This window comes from Sycon ciliatum, chromosome 4, assembly GCF_964019385.1.
Source record: "Sycon ciliatum chromosome 4, ocSycCili1.1, whole genome shotgun sequence".
Classification (NCBI taxonomy): Eukaryota; Metazoa; Porifera; class Calcarea; order Leucosolenida; family Sycettidae; genus Sycon; species Sycon ciliatum.
In genome coordinates, this window is record NC_088646.1 from 7,467,741 (window position 1) to 7,484,780 (window position 17,040).

At 47.4% G+C, this 17,040-nt stretch overlaps 1 protein-coding gene and 2 non-coding genes across 6 annotated transcripts in view; all 3 read left to right on the top strand.

Moving 5' to 3' along the window:
* The window catches only part of LOC135814202 (ubiquitin carboxyl-terminal hydrolase 16-like), a 26,620-nt gene extending 9,654 nt beyond the window's left edge, over positions 1–16,966 (top strand). For 2 of the 4 annotated variants that reach the window (XM_065327287.1, XM_065327286.1), the window contains 9 exons: positions 971–1,104; positions 2,379–2,466; positions 3,122–3,209; positions 6,413–6,504; positions 6,998–7,051; positions 7,770–7,985; positions 8,311–9,580; positions 14,573–14,763; positions 15,828–16,966. In XM_065327287.1, coding sequence (XP_065183359.1) covers positions 971–1,104; positions 2,379–2,466; positions 3,122–3,209; positions 6,413–6,504; positions 6,998–7,051; positions 7,770–7,985; positions 8,311–9,580; positions 14,573–14,763; positions 15,828–16,532 — 2,838 coding nt within the window. In that variant the 3' untranslated portion in view covers positions 16,533–16,966. The remainder of the gene's footprint in view (positions 1–970; positions 1,105–2,378; positions 2,467–3,121; positions 3,210–6,412; positions 6,505–6,997; positions 7,052–7,769; positions 7,986–8,310; positions 9,581–14,572; positions 14,764–15,827) is intronic. The other 2 variants (XM_065327288.1, XM_065327290.1) reach the window with 2 other exon arrangements.
* Trnai-aau (transfer RNA isoleucine (anticodon AAU)) lies at positions 3,304–3,377 on the top strand. The gene has a single exon. It is a non-coding gene; the product is annotated as a tRNA-Ile (tRNA).
* Positions 5,001–5,074, top strand: Trnai-aau (transfer RNA isoleucine (anticodon AAU)). The gene has a single exon. It is a non-coding gene; the product is annotated as a tRNA-Ile (tRNA).
* Positions 16,967–17,040: the final 74 nt, after the last annotated feature.

Consider the following 17,040-nt stretch of genomic DNA (forward strand, 5'->3'; position numbering starts at 1 on the left):
CGCCTGTTGCAAAATAAACCTGTGAATGGACCGGAACTGACTGATGTGGTTTATAAGTTGTGCACTGAAATGGCTTACCTCTTCGCTGCTCTTCATGGAGGGTGAAAAGCTAGCTGTCCCAGAAATCCACCGGTTTATTTCACACCTTGCTACGCCACGCTGTAATAAACGTGAACCAGCATACTTTGCTGCTGTTCAGCCTCCTTTGTCAAAGAGGATGAAACCGGCCGTCAATTTCCTTTCTGTTAGTTCCCCAGCATTCGTGGTTTGTGGGCCAGGCTTTGGGGTACATGTACAGCATGTAACGATCGGGATCTTTGGTGTTACCCTAGGGATGGTGGAAACTACTGTAAGACCAGATATTTTAACGTCAATTAAAGTTAACGATCTCCGGATTTTTGTGGGTTAGCGAGGTGAAATTCTAACGAATTCCGTCTCAAAACCGGGAAATGACTGTACAAATGTTAACGATTTTGTTTAATACTCATAAAAAGGACACACTTCAGGCTCATTACAAACATCTTACTTTAGCTATCTTCTTTCTTTCTTTCTTTCTTTTTGCGCTGTTTTACCACCTTCTTACTGTATTTAATCCACTGTTCCTGTTCCTTTTCTCTTGCCTGTATTTCACCTGATGAGAAGGCTTGAAAGTATACTTGTGAAGACAAAAACTTTCAAGATGTTTGTAATGAGCCTGAAGTGTGTCCTTTTTATGAGTATTATCGCATTTTTGTCTCAGAGGAAACTGATTTTGTTTAAATTCGTTAAATCGTTAGAATTAAATGTTCGTTAACATTACTGGTCTTACAGTAAGCAATTCTTTGGCTTGTGACTATTGGTGAATGAATCGTTACGAAGCTGAGCACTTTAAGTGACAGGGGGCTGTTGTGCTTTCTGATGATGACATTGGTACTTGTGTTACCTTTCTTTTAGAGACTTATTTTGTCTTATATTGTGTTGATCATGGCAGGACTCCCTTGTTGTTAGGCTTGAAATGGGGCCCGGCGCACTGACCCAGGCCATGCAAGGTCTCTTGACTGAGTTCCGTGTGGAGGGCAGTGGAGTGATTTCTCCTCGCACTGTGTTTAGCAGGATTTCCCAAGTGTAAGTATGCGTGACTCATTGGAATAGGTCACTTTTTTATAGGTGTGTCGTGTCTGTACGATCCTGGCACCTCTCTATGGAGTGTGTGTGTGTGTGTGTGTGTGTGTGTGTGTGTGTGTGTGTGTGTGTGTGTGTGTGTGTGTGTGACTGTGTGACTGTGTGACTGTGTGACTGTGTGACTGTGTGACTGTGTGTGTGTGCGTGCGTGCGTGTGTGTTGGTGATAGTATTACTGTACCAAGCCTCTTTTACGGGCAAAAACTAACATTAAAATGCAATACAAAACTGGAGAAGAAATCAGGAAAATGCATGTGTAAAATAAAGATTTTCAAACGCAAACCCAAAAACTTCAAATCATAACTTTATAAAATAAAATAAATTGTTATGAATGAACTCAATCAATGAACTAAATAATTCAAAGGAGAAAAATGAAACAAAAAAAACATTGTATGAATTAATAAGAACACCGAAAACATCCAGAGAAACAACAAAAACAAAAAGAACTTGATGGACAAATGATAACACAGTATACAAGATCAGAAAATTCGTAACAAGGCAAGGCTCAGCCACCACAACAGAACTTCCACAAAACGTTGGACTGGGAAACATGATAGTATTAGTGTCGCTTGCACGACACATGTACACATATACTCGTACAGTTGGGGCCAAAGAACAAACCCCACCTCCTTCCTAGCAAACCACATCGCGCCCAGGCCCAAGTGTACCGGTCATAGTACCATGATCGACTACGGTCCTCACAACCAGTCATGGCACCACGCGATCGACTACAGTCCTCACAACCAGTCATGGCACCACGTGATCGACTACAGTCCCCATAGCCAGTCACGGCACCGTGATCAAAAACGGTCTCATAAGTTGTCATCCAGTCACAAGTGCTACATGACCTGTCACATGTTTGGTACAAATCAGTTAAAATCACAATGGTACCCATAGCCATGGGTAATTCTAAGGCATGCTGGTCCAAACCCCTTTTCCGGCTGAATTAGAATTGGGTTTGCTAATACGGTCCAAGCGGGATTTGAAACAAGTCAGATCATTAATTTTATTTGTAAATGGACAGTACTAAATGTCTCAATTGAAATATTGTCTCTTGCTTATGTGATGTGTATCTATATTTGTAATGTAGCCATGCCGTACAGTGCTGGATGCAGCACTGTATTTTACAATAATTGCTGATAGTGTAATTCGTGACTCCTCATGCCGGTGTTTCTGCCCGTATCTGCCTGTGTGTCCTGTGTGACCTGTCCTTCACAGCACGCCTCGCTTTAGTAGCATGCAGCAGCAAGACAGCCAGGAGCTGTTTAGTTGTTTACTGAACTCAATTCGAACTGAGGAGGGCAAGGTAAACACTGATGTCATGCGCAATGCATGTGCGTTGCTTATGACGTCGTTAGTTCTACATGTACTCTGAACACATTAGGGAGGTTTAGTTAGTTATGCGTAACGGATACGTGAGCGTGGGTGATAAACATAAAGTTCATGCAATGGACCCACGTTCGCACTGTTGTGTTCAGATTGATTAGGGATGCAGCTACGGTTGTGGACATTGAAGTCCGGTGGAATGACCTGGGCCGGCACCCTTACTGCGTTAGCGCGTACACACACTGCAGTTCACATGCACACTGCAGTTCACATGCACACTGCAGTTCACATGCACACTGCAGTTCACATGCACACTGCAGTTCACATGCACACTGCAGTTCACATGCACACTGCAGTTCACATGCACACTGCAGTTCACATGCACACTGCAGTTCACATGCACACTGCAGTTCACATGCACACTGCAGTTCACATGCACACTGCAAATGTACTAGCAGTACTCATGGCTGCGAGGCCAGCGCCGACTCGGGACACTTGGTTGGCCAGCGAATACCAGGTCTCCACTGACCAATGACATCCTAGCTACACCGCTGTAGAGCTCATGGCATGTTGCAACTGCTGCACTCCTCATTATTGTGTTGCTACTGTGTTGTTGCTGCATCGCCTTTGCCCAGCGTGTCAAGAGTGTCGTGCTGAAATCATTGAACTTGAAGAATGTACCAGCTGCCAAAGTCTCCGATGATGACAGGGCAGCACTGCGGGGTACGTTGTTTACTGTGGTGATTTTAACTTTTCAGCATACCATCCTGTGGAAATGTGAAGTTTCTCTCCACATCTATGCCTGTACACACTGTGAGCTCCCATAGCTCAGTCGGTTAGAGCGTCGTGCTAATAACGCGAATGTCGCAGGTTCGAGCCCTGCTGGGAGCACGCTCTTTTTTTCTTAACGTCCATTGCTTTATAGACGTGGCTGCACAAGAAGCTTCACATCGTGCATGAAACAGAGCGTGCAACTCCACATGCTCCTCTATCATATCAGCAAAAAAAATCGTGGTACACCCAAAGTGGGAACGGGAAGTCACATTTTGCCCACTTGGCTCCTGTACTAATTATTTTGCACTCAGTCAAAGTTTTTTTGGTTGGGTAATGAATCATTTGACATGTCGCATTTTCAACCACATATTGCCGTAGCACTGGGCTGATATCGGGTAGTGGATGTTCATTTTTCACCTTTTGTATGACAAGCAGCAATGTGCAACAATTACCGGGGTGGTAGTTATATGAACGAGTGTGAGATCGGGCCTGGTGCAGCGAGTCACAATGACCTGAACAAAGCACTGTACCGAAGTCTTTGCCTTGGACTACTACTACATGTATTATCACATTTATCAGAAATCATTTTGGATGTGCTTCTTTGCCAAGAGTTCATACGGTGTACGGCTCCACATCCATGATTTGATCTCATGAATAAAGCAGAGCTGTATTGGCTGCACAGAACAATATTTATAGTGCTAGAGCGCCGATTCAGCCATTCAGCGGAAAAAGCGCTGAATGGAGCGCTGAATGGATTCAGCCACTTTCAGCCATTCTGGCGCAGTCGCGGGAAAAACAAAACCGTGCAAATCCCCAAAGCACATCTTGCCATGGATGCATCATGCTCTGAAAATTCCGGCTTTCGTTGTTTGTTTCGTTGTCGGTCCAACTTCTCTCATTGCCTGCTGTCGGTTATTGTCCCCATCTTTCCTTGTGCGCTTTCTACGAGGTATAATTTTGGTTTTTCAGCATCAGACAAGGGAGACTATTGTATGATAGAAGCATGCAGACAACGGCACAGAGTCTAGTTTCAGGATCCATGGCTGCAGTACAAGCTCAAACCTCCCTCAATCTTTCAAACAAGCCCCTTGATTCCAATGAAGCTCCCAGTACAGTACCAAAACTCTGTTGATTGCCACGTACATGTTCAACAGAAATAAAAATTAATTTAAAATTCAAAAATCGACTCGAAGAAAAAAACCTCTACATATACAGCACGCAAAAATTCAGCGGATCTCACGGGTCGATGTGACCAACCGCTTCATTCAGCACAAGCTGAAAACGGCTTGTTTGGTGTGACCGCGGGCGCGCTGCCGTCCCAGGCATGTCGACGCTGGGCTTTTCACTGGTGCAGGATGCTAGCGTTTTCATCAGATTGGATTTCCTTGAGCAGCATTGTATGTTTGATGACATGACCAGACATGGTTAGCATTTTACCGTTCACGTTTAATTCAACGGTACTCGTACCCAGCACCCGAAATACCGTTGGTTTGGTATCGTTTCGACGATAGAAGGCTCTGTTTACCTGGAGAACGAAGCGGTGTGATTCCAACTAGGGTGACATCACAAGCTGATCGTTGTGTCAGAAACCGAAATGCTAATCGTGTCTTGAAACACATTTAAAAAACGGTACAGGCTGACGATCGAAGTCAACGTGAACGGTAAAATGCTAACCATTATCTTTTATGGAGTGCCTGAGAGTGAGAAAGAAAAAGTCAGGCGACCTGTCTCATGGCATGAGCTCCCATAGCTCAGTCGGTTAGAGCGTCGTGCTAATAACGCGAATGTCGCAGGTTCGAGCCCTGCTGGGAGCACGCTCTTTTTTTTTAAGCCCGATTTACATTATCACTTTGCGATGCGACCTGCAACTAGCGACAGTTGCAACAAATACGTTCTCGCCGAAGTTGAAGAGAGTTCAACTTTTGCGAATCGCGAAATGCAGTGCACTACATCAAGGCGGCCATATGCAAGTACAGTGGAAACAACGGTAGCATACGAGGTGAATAGCAATTTCTGGACATGAAAATAAAATAGAGGCCCACTGGCTGTGTGTTTAACATTTTTCATATCTTTTTGTATCTATTGTATGGCCTAATCCTTCATCTTTCCAAATATGTGACAATTGCTCATGCTGTGATCCCAGAGACTTTATAGCAGGATGTTTTCGACAGGCCAATTTTTTGGCCTAAATTTCACTGTATGGAATTCTGGACATGAAAGTAAAATAGCATCAATAGGCATCCTATACTGCACCATTTTTGTTATTTTTTCTATTGGTGGACTGCAGTTGGCCTCTTCACACTTCCAGCCAACAGGTCCAAGACTATACAGCGTCTGAAGTGGAGTGCACATGGGGAAGCCAACGATTCCTCCATTACTTCTTATTTTACTCAAAATTCAAAATTCTCATGCGACATAGTACCACAAAACTCGTTGAAATGCCTCCCAAGAAAAGGCTATCAACAAGGCACCGACACGAGGAGAAACTACAACAGCCAAGCTGTCAACTACAACAAGAAAAACTTCATCAACCTGACTCACTTGACTCTACACGCGACGAAAAATTATTTTACTCGAAATGTCCAGAAATGTACAATGTCCAGAAATAGCAATTCACCTCGTACAAACCCCGCATGACTCCCTGACCAAATTTCAAGTTTGCTTTCTCCCACGTGTTGCATCAGTCATTCATTCACTTTGCTACTTCGAAAGCGTAAGTTCCAAGTATTTGTGAATTGTGCGTCGCAGGCACGGTTTGTCACAAGTCCCATAATTATTGCATCCCAGGAAGTGATTATTGTGAATCGTGCTTCATGAGTCATCTCAAGATTTGTGCTTCATGAGTCATCTCAAGATTTCGGAATTTTCCTACAAACAAAACAAATTGTATTCGTATAGACTTGATCCACACCCCACACTCCTCATTGTAAACGAACAGCCGTTGAATCCCTAACTGCTGCAGTGGAAATCAGAATCTGACTGGTATTCCAAACGAATACCCCCCCCCCCCCCCCCCGTCCTTTCCAAACACGTTTGGCGGGAAATTCTGGAATTTTGAGATATTCCCTTGCATAAGTTTTTGGTGGAAGGTTGCGTCCTCGAGAGGCAGGTGTGGTGAGAAATAGACTGTTTTGTTTTCCTGTGCCCTGCAGATTATGGCAAGGCAATTGATCAATCCAGCTTTGTGGATGAGATCTTTGGTGGGCAGACAGTCAGCTCTGTAACGTGCTTGGAGTGCGACACAGTAAGTGCATTGTATAAGAGTAATATAACAGGCCATCTGTTTCAGGCTGGGAATGTGCGGGGGGGGGGGGGATATTTACCGTAGGTGTGCACAATGTGTGCAGTGAGGTGCGATTGTAGTAGACTGTCCTCCAACGTGCACAAAGCTTGATTCTGTGAAATCGCTGAGAAGCGTTCCTTCGCGGAGTTCCGTATTCAAGGTGAATGTGTGACCGTCCGTATGCAACTCCTCTGGGTTAGTTAAAGTGGATACACCTGTAGCGTTGCTGTTACGTTGCACATAATCTTTATTGCATTCTGCTTGTCCTGCCACTCTGTGATAAGTACATTCTGCTTGTCCTGCCACTCTGTGATAAGTACATTCTGCTTGTCCTGCCACTCTGTGATAAGTACATGGCAAACCACTTGAAACCTGTACCCAGTAACCAGTAACCATCGATCATGTAACGTTACTGAACCATCTCTGTTCTCTGTTCTTCTTTCGTTGTCATCAGGTGTCGAGTATCTATGAGCATTTCTTGGATTTGCCACTGCCACTGCCCGATGATGTAAGCATTACTGCTGCTGGTTTTCCTGGTTTGCTGCTGCTGTTGTTGTTGCTGCTGCTGTTGTGACACTGTGGTTTCATATGCATATTTATTTTATTGTCGTGCAGTGTAAAGGCCAGCATATGAAATATGCAAAATTAGAATGCATACGAAATGTTATGGTTTTACAGTACACCAGGAAGTTTACCCGTTGCACGTACCCCCCCCGTTCCTCGGACTTTGTTTTTAGGTTCCAGTTCAATCCCTATGTTTTATTCTGCTGCTGGCCGAAGTAGGCTGCGAAAATGCTGTTTAGCTTTGCGCGAGACAGCCTTGACTCTGGGGTAACGCCCCTTCTTCGCCTTGGTGTACTTCCGTTAGTTTTCTTTCGTCCGAGAGAGACGCACAGTGGTCAAGTAGCACCTAGCTGATAGCAAGTAATGCTGTACAGTGCACCTTGCAGTGCAAGTGAAGTACCGTTAAGATTGGCGGGGGGGGGGCACAGTCCTAAAGGCTTGCATCATTTCACAGCCGTGTCCACGTTCACTTTTGTCCTGGGTGGATGTGTCATGCTGGGAACATCCCTACGCTCCACTGCATTCTGTACATGTAGTGACGTGTCATGCTGGGGACATCCCTACGCTCCACTGCATTCTGTACATGTAGTGATGTCACGCGTGGACTACTGTTGCTCTAACTTCCTGCCTGCTATACCCACCAATCTGTGTAACCCTTGCAGAGTCCCGTTCGGGGCAATCTCTATGCCGCAGGAGTAGCATCGCTAGGTGGGACTGCAAAGAAAGCAACTCAGCACTCTACTAAACGAAATTCTGAGATGGCGGGAAGGAAGTCCTCACATTCGTCCATTGTCGACGATCTGATCAGTCAAGTGGAGCCGAAGAAACCCGCCATGAGCAAGCATATGTCCAAGAAAGAAGCTCGGAAGCAGAAGAAGGTGTGTAGCGCTTTGTACTGCAGGCTATTCTCTGGAATTCTGTATTGCATTGTCCAAGTATTAGTTGGTGTTGTTGTTCGTTGTCAGGTTGGTGTTGGTGTTGTTGTTCGTTGTCAGGTTGGTGTTGGTGATGATCATGTTGTGAGTGACATCCAAAGTGTGTACACATCCCAGTACAGTCACTGTGTGTTGGGGCAGTTTGCACTACTTTTCATGATGCTTGCCACTCTCATTGTACTGCACAGTGAATGATGGTAGCGTACAGTAGCATTAAAAGTCTGTTCTTATTCCACTGCTGTTGTTGTTGTTGTTACTACTGGTGTAGGAGGCTAAGCGGAAGGGAAAGCAGAAAGGCGGCGGTGGCAAAGATGACGCGCAGTCTGACGTGTGCACGTCATCGTCACGTGAGGATTCCCGCTCTGCTGATCAGGCACAGGAGGATACCCTCTCTGCTGATCAGGCACAGGAGGATACCCACTCTGCTGATCAGGCACAGGAGGATACCCACTCTGCTACGGACACTGAACAGTCTGCTGGCAGTACCGAAACCGCCGCAGGTGGTGAGCAGCCAGCACCTCGTCAAGAAGCCAAATCAACGCCGGAGCAATTAGACGTTGCCGATTCCTGGGAGGACTTGGATAATGACGGGAGTGCTGCTGTTGGCAACACTAGCAGCGGTAGTTCTGCTGATGCGTGTAGTGCTTCACAGCGAGGTGAGAGTGATAGTCACAGCTGGAGCACCGCGTGTGAGGTTGCGAGCTATGCGGGCGACTCTCAGCTGTCGATTACACCGGTTATGTCGGATCAAAGTCCTATGCATGTTAGCATGGGTACGTCACCGCTGGGTAGCAATGTCGTTGATGAATCTCATTTGCAGCTAGACGGTTCGGGATCGGAGACTGGGTGTAACGAGCACCCCACTGCCTACGAAGTGCCTGTCCCTGTTGGTAAATCTGACTTGGCAGCTGATGGAGGCTTGTCGTTGTCTGATGGCAGTGTTGACGAGAAAGACAATGACTGTGGGCATCCTGCAAGTGCAGCCATTGCCGAAGACGTGCCATCTGCAGTCGACTCTGGTGTTGGTTTGTGCTCTAGTGGCGGCTCCAGCATGGTCGGTCAACCGGTTGATGTAACAAGCAGCTCAGCATCGGACCTTACACAAGCAGCCAGCATTGCTGCTGCCAAGACCACACATGTCCTTCCCATTGACAGTGCAAACTCACAGGGTGTATCCTCATCAGTCACTGGCTGTCCTTCTGTTACATGTAGTCCGGCTACTATCGCTGTTGACTCTGAGAAATCAGTGGGTCGTGACGGCGCAGCCACACCAGCTCACTCTGCTGATGCAGCAGCTGCCGCAGGTCAAGCGGTAGCAGGCAACAACACGGCGCCCACTCTTGTTGCCAATTCCCTGCAGCATTATGACCCGACTTCGGCGAAGTCTCTTGCCGACACTGGCCTGCTCGATTGGTCACTGGCTGGTAGCTTGAAGCGCTTCATCAATGCCGAGCTTCTCGACGGAGCCAATAAGTTTGGCTGTCAAACCTGTACAGATCAGCAGCGTCAACAACTACTGGCTGACGGGAATATGGGCGGTAAGTAGGGCTGAAACGAGTATCTATTTTGACCAATCGATCACTCATTCATAATATTCGATCGAGTATTCAATTATTTCGAGTATTTTGTCACAATTCAAAAGTGCTAGATTTGTGAGTTCTCAACCAATTCGGAAAAAATTATCCATGAACATAGAACAAAAGTCACCACTAGGCATATGCGGATAATGCTCGGGAAATTGCATATTTCTGCTTTTCATTCTGCTCTACAAAGTATGGGTTTCTGCTCAAAATTCTGCTCCACACACCATATTCTGCTCGATGCAAAGCTCAATAATATGGCATGTATAGCGATAAAATGGTTCCAAACAGGGATATTAAAACATATTGTCTCAGACACATGAACCTGTTGTGCTGCATACGTGTACATAATACATTGCGATCATAGCCTGGAGTGCAGTGATGGCGTTTAGCACAAGTTCATTGGATTGTAGGAACCACACGAAAAGCTCGGGCGAATGCAGCAGTGCTAAATACACAGCAAACAAACAAAAGCAAAAACTGGACCAGTACACGCTTTAGTACTTGAATAGTAGGCAACACGTATGACACATGTGTACAGACGGGAACACAGATAGATGGAACAAATACAACAGCTGTCTGAGTCAGTCAGGCTGCATGTCATGAAGGGATACGAAACGATGGACTGATGGAGCGCACCCAGTTGCTTCAAGCAACCTTACCATATGGTGACAAATAGAACCGTACTACATCGCTGTTACCTGGTAGAATGTACTTGTAGGTGCAGCTCGGTTATCTGCCACGGTTATACTGCAGCATTAGTGATGCCTCGAGGTGGTCAGCTAGTAGCCGTTGTTGCTGGCTGGAAGTAGTAGCTTGCAGTAGCGAGAGCACGCACTCAGCAGAGGCTGATGAGGGCAGCATCGAGTACACAACTCTGGCCGCATTCTGCCAAGCAGGCAAATTGCCATGTACTTTCCACCATGCCAAGCCTGAGTGCTCTTCGTCGATGACAGCATCTTGACTTGGGCAGCAACAAGGTAGGCTGGGAGCTCCTCTCGCAGCTCGTGTATGATGGCGTTGTCAGCAAGCAGCGGAACATGGCGCAACTGCTCCACACTTTCTCGGCTAATGTTCAGGTTGAATGCCTTTTTGGGGCAAAGCATTCGAACTGCCTTGAACATCTGCATGATCGGATAGAAATCACCGTCCTGGTGGTTCATGCGTCGGCGGAAGTAGCGGATTGCATCGGCGACATAGCCTCGTGATTGAGCCATGAGAATTGGAACCTGCGCTTGGTTGTCACCTGCCAGCTTCTTTGCGACAGCCAGGGTGTTGGGGTAGGACGGCTCAGCCACGGCAAAGGTCAACTCCTGCAAGTGGTCGTAGGCATCAGCGATCACTTCGCCATCTGCCTCCATAACATAAGTCTTCTGGACAAATGACTTACCTACGTCAACAGTGGCTGCAAGTTGAAGCTGAAGAACTTGGCTCTCTGCAGGGTTGTGTAGGATGTCTACGAGGTGCTGGCGTGCTGCAGGTGAGTAGGTGAGCTGCTCGAGGAATGGCTGGACATCACCGAAGCACTTCAGGACCTGAGCCAACATCTCGTACCAGCTCCACCACCTTGTCGGGCAATACGACTTTACAGCGCATCCTGTGCGGTTGCGCCACTCCATCTTGGCGGCTGGGCTGCGAGCAAACAGAGACACCCACCACTGGAGGAATGTCTCCAGGAGCTTCACTTGGAAATGTTTCCCAACATTATCCAACGTATGAGACACGCAGATGATGTCCATCGCTTGCGGGTACATGATATCACGTATGTAGCGCATTGCAGCACCGTTCACAGCAGCTCCATCCCTTATTGCAGCGACAAGAGAAGTAGCTGGAAGATGGTATTCCTTTGACAGGCAGGTGATGATCTCTCGAGCTAGCTGCTGAGAGGCTAGACTCTTCGACAAAATGCGGAGTCGGACGAGTCGCTGAGCTGCCTCCCAATTGGTAGTGACGAACCCCAGGATGATGACAAGCGCCTCCCCCAAGTGGGTGCTCCCATCAAACACAACTGAGCAGGCTGTGATGCCCTTGATTTCCTCCATCAGTGCTTTCCGTTCTTCATCCAAAATGAATGGAATGTACTGGCCAAGGTGTGTTGAATGGGTCAGGCGGTGTGGACCATGCTCCAGTATAGTGCGCAAGGAGTCAATCTTAGTCAATGGCACTGCAGCCTTGAGGAAGGAAGTGACTACGTTGATTCTGTGCAGCGACTGCTCCATTGGCACGGCACCTGCCAAGCCAGTACCAGCGAGTGCCCTGTCCTGCGCGTGGCTTTCCTGGTACTGCCGGAATTGCTCAGCCACGAGCTGTTGCCTTGCTCCTTGCTTCTGCATGTCCTGCTTCCCTTTCGTGTGACGGGTTGACGACACATGGTCCTTGACGATGCTCCTTTTCAGGGACACTTCCATCTTGCACGCAGTGCATACAAGTTTTCCAACATCAGCAAAAAGGCACTCGCCAGGAAACTCAACCACTCTTTGCGCTGGGCTAGTGTTTACGGTTGTGCTGCCGCCATGTACTGCACTCCGACTTCTCTTAGCTGATTGCCAAACGGCGCTTTTTTGTGCACTTGTGCGGGAAAGGCTCCGTTTTCTAGACACTGCAGCATCAGTCGCCTGAGCCAGGTCATTATCCCACACCGGCTCCGAGCCAGAGTCACTCTTGGGATAGCCGACCACATCCTCGAGATCCGACTCAGAATCGACATCCCCACTACGGTCTCTAATCAAACCATCCATCGCAGCCGTTGACAAACACTGAAACAGTGAGTGGCTTTCAAACTTGGCCGCGGAGATACCCGCTACGTTCTGTTGTATCCGTAGGTTCATGATGGGTCCCTGATGTTCTGTACACTGCTGTTCCAGTATTTACGCTAATGCAAGCACGACGTCGACGAACATCGACCAACGGATTCAGAAGTTTATGGAAATTTCGGAAGGTTACAGCCACCAACATGCACGGTTGCATGCACGGGCTGACGTGCACGTCTCACATGCATGAATGCCAGCAACACACGAATAACATGGCCTACATTGTAGTGCTACGTGTACTGTGTGCTAATTGCTATGGCTAGATCAGAGGTTTAGCAGCTCGTGAAACGGATACAAAACGGGAACCAGTTCGTATCCGTTTCACGAGTTCTTCGCTATCATGTCAGTATCAGACATACCGGTAGTTGTAGTGGACCATCTTTACGTGTGTCGTGTGTGCGACGCGTGCATCGTGCTTGTTGTGGCCTTCTTTCGTGTGGCTCTGCTCCAACTCTGCTCCGATTCTGCTCCATTCTGCCGTAATGCTCGAACATGCAAATTCTGCCGAATATTCTGCCGGCATTATCCGCATATGCCTAGTCACCACCGTCTTGTACAGAGTGTAAAGTGACGATTTTCATCCGTACTTTCGTATCTCATATCTAACGTTACTTGCCGTGATGATCACATCGTCCAAGTCATAAAATACTGACTCAAAGGTATGCATATGCACGCATACCAGTGGACAAGCGGTACAACAACAGCTTTTGATATAGCCTGCCAATACTATGGGTGTGTTTGGTTGGTACGGTCTAGAACAGGATCGAACAGCTGGTGCACATGGAGCAGCCTCATTCCAACCAAACCCGTACTCCAGAAACAGAGCACATTTTTTTGTGAAATAATGTGCCAAACTTGGTGCATTCTTCAAAATGTGCATGGGTCACCATGGTCATTTTGTACAGTACAGCGAGTCCTAACCTAAAAGCGTATGCACGTGATCATTTGGGACTAAAATCGATGTTCCCGCCAGGTTTCACGGTGAAAAAGTGAAACTGCTCGGTCAAGCAGAACATGTTCTGGCCGACCCAGAACAGGTGCAGTCGCAACCAAACGCGCTGTTCTGGTGAATCTTGTAGGTCGTACCAACCAAACGCGCTCTCAAAAAAACAAAAACAACAAAAACAATCGAGTACAAAATTTCGAATACTCGCTCGTTTGAAAATTTCCAACGATTACTCGAATATTCGAACTAATCGTTTCATCCCTAGCCGCGTTTCTGATGTATTCTACATTTCGGTGTGCTCAAATCCTATGTCCAGTAGTGTGCACTGTGCTTTGAGAGAAGTTTGCACGTGTTCTAGCATGTTTGTGAGCATGGTCTGAGCTGTGCTGTACATGTGCATGCGAGCATGGTCTGAGTTGTGGTGTGCATGTACATGCGAGCATGTGAGCATGGTCTGAGTTGTGCTGTACATGCGCATGCGAGCATGGTCTGAGTTGTGCTGTGCATGCGCATGCGAGCATGTGAGCATGGTCTGAGTTGTGCTGTACATGCGCATGCGAGCATGGTCTGAGTTGTGCTGTACATGCGCATGCGAGCATGTGAGCATGGTCTGAGTTGTGCTGTACATGCGCATGCGAGCATGGTCTGAGTTGTGCTGTACATGCGCATGCGAGCATGGTCCGAGTTGCTGTACATGTGCATGCGAGCATGGTCTCTGAGTTGTGCTGTACATAACCGATGCACTTGCCTAGTCTCTTCAGGGTTTTTTCTTTCTCATCAATGGAGAGCATTGCCATGCCTCTCTGCTTTACGCTCTCGTATGTAGACATGCAATATGCATGTGTGTGCTTGCATGTGTATCTATGTGTGTGTGTGTGTGTGCGTGCGTGCGTGCGTGCGTGTGTGTGTGTGCGTATGGTGTGTGTGTGTGTGTGTGTGTGTGTGTGTGTGTGTGTGTGTGTGTGTGTGTGTGTGTGTGTGTGTGTGTGTGTGTGTGTGTGTGTGTGTGTGTGTGTGTGTGTGTGTGTGTGTGTGTGTGTGTGTGTGTGTGTGTGTGTGTGTGTGTGTGTGTGTGTGTGTGCATGCGCATGTGTGTGTGTGCATGCACATGTTTGTGTGGGAGGCATGTTTGTGTGTGTGTGTTTGTGTGTGTGTGTGTGTTCTCTATGGTGACATTGATCTCGCTCTGTGCAGGTGAGGAGAAGGTGAGTGCGGTCAAAACGCTGGCCTCCAAGCAGCTTCTCCTCCACCGTCTGCCCTCCATCTTGACACTGCACCTCAAGCGCTTCAAGCACACCAGTGTATCACGTGCGCAGAAGATCAGCAAACATGTGTCATTTCCGTTCCTGCTGGATATGAGCCAGTTCTGCAGTGCGTCTGCTGATGTAAGTGTGAAACGGTTTGACTTTGAGGTGGTTTGTGACACTTGTCATGGTTGGTGTGGGCAGGTAAGTTTGCTGTCAGTTTGCTGTGAACTGGGATGCTGCCCTGCTTGCTCCCATGCCATGTAACTTGGGTGTGGATATATGTGGAGCTAGGTTGGAGTGCACATTCAGCACTTGACCAAGCATCTTGCACAGGCAAACTGACATGACGGTACTAATGCAGAATGATAATACCACCTGGGTACAAAGATTTCCATCGTTCATTGCACACTTGGTAGATGTGCTGTCATGTTGCAGCATTGTTGCCATCCAACATTGGTGTGTGTGTGTGTGTGTGTGTGTGTGTGTGTGTGTGTGTGTGTGTGTGTGTGTGTGTGTGTGCGTGTGTGTGTGTGTGTGTGTGTGCCAGCTAGTTCGGTTGGTAGGTACACTTATGCCTGATTGTGTTGGGTCTGTTGCCAACTGGCTCGGCTGCTTGAAGGTGTAATGTTGTACCTGCCACCTTTGTTGGTTCCAGGGTTCATATACTTTCTATTTGAAGTATACATACCTGTTAACCATGGACTGCTTCTGGCTAGATTAACTCTTGTGTAATCAATGGTGCTAGTGAAGCTTTTATCAGATCCACTCTGATTTAGCCACTCACACTAGTAGCAAGTATTACCTTCACGGGGGGCAAGGGTAACTGTAATTGGATCCCGGGACGGATACTCTGATGCCGTCAATCCTTTTTCTGCACCTTGTCCTCACCCACTTACTGAGGTGTGGTGAGCCCATAAGTGGGGTCATTTTCCAGTCCACCCAGAGTTTTGGGGATTTCAGGGGGTGTCGGCCGTTGGGCGGGCGGTTCAATAACCAATTGACTCTGAATTGAGTCATCTTTCCAAGATTCCTTTTGAGTCTCTCTCCCCTCTCCCGGGAAGACTCACGTGACCAGTTTTGGCAGTGAGCAACAACTTGCCAACAAGTACAGTGCAGTACAGTACAGTGTGTGTGTGTGTGTGTGTGTGTGTGTGTGTGTGTGTGTGTGTGTGTGTGTGTTTGTGTGTCATGTGGTTATACAGGTGAGCCGTGATGCCAATGGCAAGATCGTATACTCCTTGTTTGCTGTGACTGAGCATAGTGGCAATATGAGAGGTGGTCACTACACTGCCTATGTCAAGTCACGTAAGCAGCAACAGCCACAGCAGCAAGTCGATGTATCCGCCCCTAGTCCTGCTCACAGCACTGGTGCGGCGGCTTCTGCAAGCACTGCTAGGTCTGAGGGGGAACAGCCATCCATCGTATCTCCCACTGAGAATGACAACAAGGAAAACGCCAAGGAGACCAGAAACAGTGCAACGGCTGATGCTGGAGAGTTGTGTGCTGCCGAGGATGTGGTGAGGGTTGAGACTGTTGTTGTCACTACGGACACACCGGTGGTGGCTACAGAACAAGGTGTGTTGCCAGGTGGTACAACGCCAGAAGATAACTTCACTGATATAGCCCAAACCAATACTGGCTCACCGGTGCTGGACACCGTATCGGCCATTGACACTCCGCCTCGTACACCTGACGAGACTGCTACACCAACTAGCGAGACAGGACCAGCACCAGACATCCCCGTTGCTCCCAGTGCTGGCTCTAGTACTGCTTCCAGTGCAGCATACAGTGTGCCTGATGGCAGTTGGTTCCACGTCAGCGATACATGTGTCCGCGCTGCCAGTGAAGAGCAAGTACGCAACTCGCAGGCTTACATTCTGTTCTATGAACGCTTGTTACCATCCTAACACACCCGGTACCCATGCCTTGTGCTATGCTCAATCTGCTTGGATTTTCTCAAATTGTAATTTATTTTACAACTACGGTGTTTTTTAATGCTATCCGTCTCATTTTCGTTCTTATCATCTTATTTTTCAGTTGGTGCACCATTCGTCCCTATGCTGTGCAACCACTGTACTTCTATAACATAGTTTTTTTTAGTCCTGTTCTCACATGCCGGCTAGATGGTATTCTTGTGATATGGGGCCGTATCATTTTAGATTGCTAATAATAATTATTATTATTCTTATCTTCAAGCCGCTGGAAGTTCCCATTTCTCTCTGGGTCTTGTCGGTCCCGGCTAGCATTTTCTTTTCTTCAAAATATGTACCCTCTAGTTTATGTGCTGGATTTGTCTTGCCATCAAGTAACACGAGTATTTAGTTATCTTAATACACACGCAGTTCGCTCTTGCCACTGGTACTGGTATGGCGTGTGGTAGTCATAATGATTACAGTGCATGTTGGATGGATGCGG